Source organism: Diplotaxodon limnothrissa, linkage group LG18 (assembly GCF_057381915.1).
Source record: "Diplotaxodon limnothrissa isolate DT_005_m linkage group LG18, D_limnothrissa_male_GT1.1, whole genome shotgun sequence".
NCBI lineage: Eukaryota > Metazoa > Chordata > Actinopteri > Cichliformes > Cichlidae > Diplotaxodon > Diplotaxodon limnothrissa.
Genome location: NC_140613.1, coordinates 21,182,549 through 21,189,877, shown reverse-complemented (window position 1 = coordinate 21,189,877; position 7,329 = coordinate 21,182,549). Strand labels below are relative to the sequence as shown.

Below are 7,329 nucleotides of genomic sequence, written 5' to 3'. Positions count from 1 at the left end.
CCTGGCCAAAAAGGCTAAAATGACCAAAGAAAAAGTGGAAAACAGTTAAACATGAGAGGTTTTGGACAAAGTTTGTGTTTTTTCCATTGTTTAAGCACTGCTTCCAGCCAAGAGTGATGCCATAAATCCCCCATAGCTGCAGAAAAGGCTAACATTGTTATCTTTTTACAAAAAAAACAGCTGAACATGAGAGGTTTTTGGACCAATTTTGTGTTCTCCATTCTTTAAGCACCGGTTTGAGCACCGTTTAAGCACCGGCACCGTTTCAAAAGTACCGGTTTGGTACTGGTATCGGATAAAACCTAAACGATACCCATCCCTAATAGTAAGTGGTGTTGGGAATTATGATCACAGATAAGTACTGTCAGATTTTGGCCTCCTCAGAGCCCAGACCAACAGAATAAAAGACGGCCAACATCCAAAGAAGAGCTTTGAATGTCCTTCAAGCCTGGAGAATTATTCCTGCAGACTACTTAGAGATTAAGAGAAAGCTCCATGAAGAGAGTTCAGCCAGTGTTGAAGAATAATGCCGGTCACACCAAATACTGACTTTCAAGCTCTTTAGAATTGTACATGTTGTAAAGACCCACCTTTTAGCACATCCCAGCACACCCACTCACTTCACCAGATACACCTTGTTTAGTTCTCTCACCTTTGATTGGGTGTGGTGCTTGTCCTTAATTGCACTCACCTGTCACACATAATATAAGGACTGCATTCACTTTTGGCTCACTCCTTCTTCACTCCCACACGGGGCGGCAGCAGAGGTGAGGTTCTGTTTGGGGTTTTTATTTTATGTATTGTTTAAGGTAATGAGTAACTTAAATCTCTGTTTTCTTTCAGCATTGGCAGTCCATGTGTGTCTTTCCTTCCTTCTTTGCTTTATTGATTTGAGAATAAAAGGAGAACCCTGTGAATGATTAGATGACTGCTTTATTCTTATTCTAATCGGATGAGCCCATGATGCTGATTACTTAAACCCTGAGCCTTCCTTCCTTCATAACAGTACATACTCTGTTTTTGATTTATATACTTTATATAGACTCTATTTCTATTTATGTCTGTACATGTTTCAATAAATCGTTGCATACATCTCTCACTTTTCTAGCTAATTTTAAAGAAATTAGGGTTTGCTCAAGACCTTTGCAGAATATTGAAAATGTGCTCCTGACAGCACTTTGCAGCTGTACAGTCCTTTTGTATTTCTTATTTTGTCTACTTAAAAATCTTTCCCTCATTGCCATATTACATTATTACCATTAAAAAGATAAATTGCTGTTCTTTAATACCCACAGACGCTTACCACTGCAGCCAAGTTTATCGTAGTGAGTAAAACTTAACACTAAAACCAATCAAATTTTAAAAAAAAATCTAATTTTGATAACTCTGCTGCCTACAGGCTGTTTCTGAAGGAGCCTCGGTTCCTTGCATGCACAGAATCTAGCAAAATATAATTAAGATAAGACGAGAAATACTTTATTTATGCCAACAGCTGGGAAATGACTGTGTTTAAGCAGAAAATTAAATGGAAAATACAAAAAATGAAGATCTTCATAAATCAGAATATAATACAATAAGATTAAACACAAAATGAATGCAGGTAATGTGTAACGAGGTATTATACTAAGTCAAAGGTCAAACTAGCTTAACCACAGAAAAGCTACAGATTAAAATCAGGGCAGATTTCTCATCTAACTGTCAACAAAGAAATACCTGCTCTGCAACGTTCTTTAAAGAAACAGATCCCACATTGTCTTTCTGCTTATGTTACTGGAAATTCACCTATTAATGTTTAACGACTTCCTGGGTTTTTTATCACGTGGCACAGAACTTCCAGAAAACTTCTCACAGTGAGAACTTTCAGAGCTGGAATCTTTCAGCGTGAGAAGATAAACAAAGAACTAAGATAAAAGGAGGCATGCAGTGTCACGTGTTAATGTGGACAAATTCAACAGCACACAAGCAGAAGTGGTTTTAGACCTGAACAGGTACTCAATGTTTCCCTGAAACCACACAACCACTCATGGAACTGGTTACTCTTTCTCACCACAGCTTAATTCATGGACAACTCTTATATTTACAATGAATACAAACATTTAATATTACACAAGCTCTTAAAACTGAGTTGATATCTGCAGCATATTTGTCATTTGCAGCAGGCTCCATAAAACAGTGAGGAATCACAGGCTGCTGAGCTGGTGGATCCTCTGCGCTCTATTCCTAAAATGATGATAGATGGAGTTACTTCTCCTGCTGTTTATTAGAAAATCACAGTGTTTGCTCTTTATTCTGTTTCTAAAAATCTCACCTTATGCGATCGACACAGTTCATCACCCATCTCAGAGCTGGATTGGCGCATGCTTTCCCCTTCTTTGTGTAGAAACTACATTAAAACAAAGCAATATGTTAATATTTATACACCCACAGTAAACACTAATGTTGTGTCAAGTTTTTTTTTTTTTAATTTTTAAAGCAGTTTGTTAAAGTAATTGTAATGATGCTCACATGATGGCATTGATGGGACACATCTCTGTGACAGTCTGGACTGAGTACCCCTCGATGGCTGAACATGGTAATCTGCCTGTCATGTACCTTCGACAGCAGTAACGATAAGCTGTGAAAGAAGGAAAGAAAACGTGTTAAATTAAAATATGTGTATGCTTATGTGTAAATGTGATTAAACAGACAAAAAATCAAAGAAAATAAGGCAAGAAGGAAACAAATACAAACCTGCTGATGTGTTTGCAGTCAGACAAACGGTAAGTGCGATCACCACCACAGCTCGGATTGGCAGCATGTCTTCTTCGTTTGTGTTGGCAGCAGTGACTCTGATGATGAAACTGTCTCGCCTTTTCAGGTGGAGTCAGAGAGGTTGTGCTGGTAAACCTGCTAATCACAGCAGCCTCATGTATACCTCAGCTCTAAACGCATCAAGACATGTGACATCATCACAAAAAGTCCCAGCATTTTCCCGAGTTAAAGATAAAAAAAGAGGAAGCGGTGGAACAGGTGGAGCAGGTGGGAGTGGCTATAAATACAAACTACACTGTGTTAGTGTCTGCATACCTTTGTTTTGACTTTAGTAAGTATGCAAATATGTGTGCACATGTTTATTTCACAGATGATATCAGTAAAAAACAAACATTCATGATGACATATTTCCAAGCAGGTGAGGAAAAGATGGTGTTCTTGTTCCAGCAAAATTATTAAATGTTAAAAATTTAATATCAGTGCAAAAAAAGTGTTCTGTCTAACGGTTCTATATGCATGTATATCTACGATCATTTTTAGTTTTTTTCATTTCTATGTTTCAAACGTCTGTCCAGAAAAAGAATCCAAACTTTAAAATGATGAATGAATAAACAAAGCAACATATTATAAAGCTTAACACGCAGTATTTGGGAGGATGATGACTGGCATACCACTGGGACCACCATCACCTTCACCCTCCACATCTTCTCGAGCTCTTCTCTGAGCCCTTGGTATTTCTCGAGCTTCTCGTGTTCCTTCTTCCTGATATTGCTGTCATTTGGAACCGCTACATCGATCACTACGGCCGTCTTCTTCTGTTTGTCACCACCACTATGTCCGGTTGGTTAGCCACCACCATTTTGTCCGTCTGTATCTGGAAGTCCCACAGGATCTTAGCTCGGTCGTTGTCCATCACCCTTGGGGGCATCTCCCATTTTGACCTCGGGACTTCCAGGTTCTATCTATCTATCTATACATACACACAATTATAAATTTATATAAATGTTAAAGATATATATATATGCATACAAATATTGGGTCACATGTTAGGTTAACACTCCCTGACAAGACAAAAACTCCTGCAAAGCCAGCTCCTGCAACATGGGAAGTTTTATAAGGAGTGTCTTTGTGACTCACCAGGCAGTTAAAACAATTAAAACATAAAAGAGGCAAAAATAAAAACTAATACAGTGTGAGACATTCAGAAGCACATGGGGATAAAGTGTTTAAAGAGGATAAATTATCAACTAATGCAAAATTACAAATAAAAATGAAAATCTGTGGAGTTGGAGAGCTGGAAAAGGTCACGATGAACATGTAGCCGGTGTATCAGAGAAACTCAGGAGAGTTTTCGCCAAGCACAACATCCCAGTGTATTTCAGACCCAGCAACACACTCAGACAGAAACTGGTTTGTGTTTTGGAGTTTCAGACAAAACTCCAAAACACAAACTTAACAATGTGGTGTATGCTGTACAGTGCAGCGAGAAATGCCCAGACCTCTACATTGGAAAGACCAAACAGCCACTTCACAAGCGCATGGCACAACACAGAAGAGCCACCTCCACAGGACAAGACTCCGCAGTCCATCTGCATCTTAAGGATAAAGGTCACTCTTTCGAGGATGCCAATGTTCACATTTTGGACAGAGAGGACAGATGGTTTGAAAGAGGAGTGAAAGAAGCCATCTATGTCCACTGTGAGCGACCATCTTTGAACAGAGGCGGGGGTTTACGACACCAACTCTCTGCCATCTATAATCCAGTTTTGAGATCCCTTCCCAGACGCCTTAACGCCCACTCACATCCTGGGCCATCTGACCTCAGGAAATCACATGATAGGGTGGGGTTAGGTTTCACAATGAGCTCACCCAAAACCAGGCTGATTGTGACCCACACCCATTTTCACACCTTGGCTCATGTGATTAGTTAGAGGATAATCAGGGGGTCCCTTTGTCCCTGTTTGGGGGGAAACTCCCACTGGGTTTAAATCTGGGACTCTCCACCATTTGACCTTAGAACTGAAGAAGCTTCTCGGATGAGAGATGAAACGTCTTCAAGCAACTCAAAGAAGTCCAGATGCTTTTCTTTGCAAGCTCCTTAGACTAGAGGTAGTAAACTATATTGCAGTTAATATATCTGATCAAACAAATACATAAATACATACAATGAAAAACTACTAGGAAAAAAAAGATAAGCATTTAAAACTATTACAAAGAAGTATAAAGCTAGAAGGCAACAAACAAAATGTCAAAACAGTTAAAGGAATAAAGAGACAGAAAAATCAAGGAGCCAAAGATTCAGGGACCACAATGAGATTTAAAAATAAAATTAATTAAATCAATTATACACAAAATGACCAGAAAAGACAACAAACTGCCATAAGAAACCATAAATTGGGTGATAAGAAGCCAGAAAATTGGAATAATAATATAGAAACATTTCCCAATAAAGCGATTATGAAACTGTAAATAATGATCAAGCAAAATGTGAAGTGACCATAAGAGCATAAGACATGCTGAACAGCCACGGTGTGTAGTGCAGAGTACCCGCAGTGGGTGGCAGTGCACAGCAGCACATGAAGGACTCGCCACATGACCGCTGTGCATCCATGCCATCTAAAAATCACTTTCACTCGCGTACCGATGTGGCCTAAAGCTACATTTGATTATCAAAGTGTTGTATAGCTGCTCAGAAAGTATCGCAGATGTTTCCAGGTAACAGGCCACATATAATAATGTTTCCGCTGCAGATGTAAGGTAAGATTCATATTAGCATCATAATATGGTAATACTATCCTAATACGTTAAAACATTAACCCATATTACCTTATTGTTATGAGGTTACAACCACTTTAAAGTCAGTAAATAAAAATTCAAATGCACAGTTCTTACAATTTTATTGCTAGCAGTTTATCATATTGTCCTCGATATACTGCTGTACTAACTGGCATTGTTTTATTGGCATATGTTGTTTCTACATTTCCCACTATTCCCATTTTCTGGCCTCTTATCACCCAATTAGTCTAATATTGGTTTTTGTCAAACAATTGTGATTCATGATATGACCTTGATATTACTTTAGTAATTAGTAATAACGTCCTCTTTCTGTGTTATTACTGGGCTCCTTCCACCTCATTACCCCCACTATTGCATCATTATTACCAGCCTGTAGTAAAAAGTGCAACTAAACACCATCATCAGAGCTGATGACATCTTGTCTGCACAGAAATACCTGTTCTGATACATGCTTTAAATAAACAGCCTGTGACTTCCTCCTGCTGATGTCACAGGACTTTCATCTGCTATTGTTTAACAATTAGATTGCAGCACAGAACTTCCAAGCTGGAATTTTTCACTGTTACAAACTAGGAAACAAAATAAAAGGAGGAATGCAGCGCCACGTGTTAAATGTGAAAAAAACTCAACAGCACATAACGGGTAATAGTTTAGACTCATTTTATTTAAATGTATGTATAAAATCACAAAAACATATTCATAAATTACGCTTTTTTGCCACAACACTAGATGCAAAAACCAAAATCTGATATTTACAATGTATAAATTAATATTATACAAGCTCTTAGTTTGTTTTCTGTAGCTGGCGTCAGTGGTCTGTTTAAAAACCTCAGATGATCTTCTACATCTGCAGCTGTGAGCTGTGCTGGTGGATCCTCTGCGCTTTTTTCCTAAAATGATGATAGATGGAGTTACTTCTCTTGCTGTTTATTAGAAAATCAGAACACTTGCTCTTTATTCTGTTTCTAAAAATCTCACCTTATACGATTGATAGCGTCAATCACCCACTTCAGAGCTGGATTGGCGCATGCTTTCCCCTTCTTTGTGTGGAAACTACATTAAAATAAAGCAATATGTTGATATTTGCACACCCACAGTAAACACAAATTTCTTTCAAGCAGTTTGTTAAAGTAATTGTAATGATGCTCACATGATGGCATTGATGGGACACATCTCTGTGTCAGTCTGGACTGAGTACCCCTTGATGGCTGAATATGGTAATTTGCCTGTAATGTACCCTCGACAGCAGTGAGGATAAGCTGTGAAAGAAGGAAAGACCATTTGTTCATATAACAGAGGACAAAAAATAGTGCTTATGTGTAAATGTGATTAAACAGAAAAAAATTAAAGAAAATAAGACAAGAAGGAAAGAAATACGAACCTGCTGATGTGTTTGCAGTCAGACAAACAGTAAGTGCGATCACCACCACAGCTCGGATTGGCAGCATGTCTTCTTCGTTTGTGTTGGCAGCAGTGACTCTGATGATGAAACTGTCTCGCCTTTTCAGGTGGAGTCAGAGAGGTTGTGCTGGTGATGTGCTGATCACAGCAGCCTCATTTATACCTCAGCTCTTAGCGAACTAGAAAAATCCCAGCATTGAAAGTTAAAAATAAAAACAAAACAAAACAGGTGGAACATGTGGGAGGGACCTATAAATACACATGGATCCATGGATCTGCAGGCTTCTGAAATTGCACTGATTATGGAATGTTGTGATATTTATAGACCAAATATGTGCAGATGCTTACTATTTCACTGATAATATTAGTTTGAAAAAATTC

The 7,329-nt window shown here is 38.4% G+C and overlaps 2 protein-coding genes across 2 annotated transcripts; both read right to left on the bottom strand.

Annotated features, from left to right (window-relative positions):
- Window positions 1–1,750: 1,750 nt before the first annotated feature.
- On the bottom strand, window positions 1,751–2,913 carry LOC146613530 (C-C motif chemokine 20-like). The gene is made up of 4 exons (XM_085378443.1): window positions 2,731–2,913; window positions 2,506–2,614; window positions 2,309–2,383; window positions 1,751–2,220 (listed from the first exon to the last, which is right to left on the bottom strand). The coding sequence occupies exons 1-4, from the start codon at window positions 2,795–2,797 to the stop codon at window positions 2,181–2,183; spliced, it is 291 nt and encodes a 96-aa protein (XP_085234569.1). The 5' UTR covers window positions 2,798–2,913; the 3' UTR covers window positions 1,751–2,180.
- Window positions 2,914–6,388: 3,475 nt separating this feature from the next.
- Window positions 6,389–6,995, bottom strand: LOC146613529 (C-C motif chemokine 20-like). The gene is made up of 4 exons (XM_085378557.1): window positions 6,929–6,995; window positions 6,698–6,806; window positions 6,526–6,600; window positions 6,389–6,437 (listed from the first exon to the last, which is right to left on the bottom strand). Exons 1-4 carry the CDS (start codon window positions 6,993–6,995, stop codon window positions 6,389–6,391), a joined length of 300 nt encoding a protein of 99 aa, XP_085234683.1.
- Window positions 6,996–7,329: the final 334 nt, after the last annotated feature.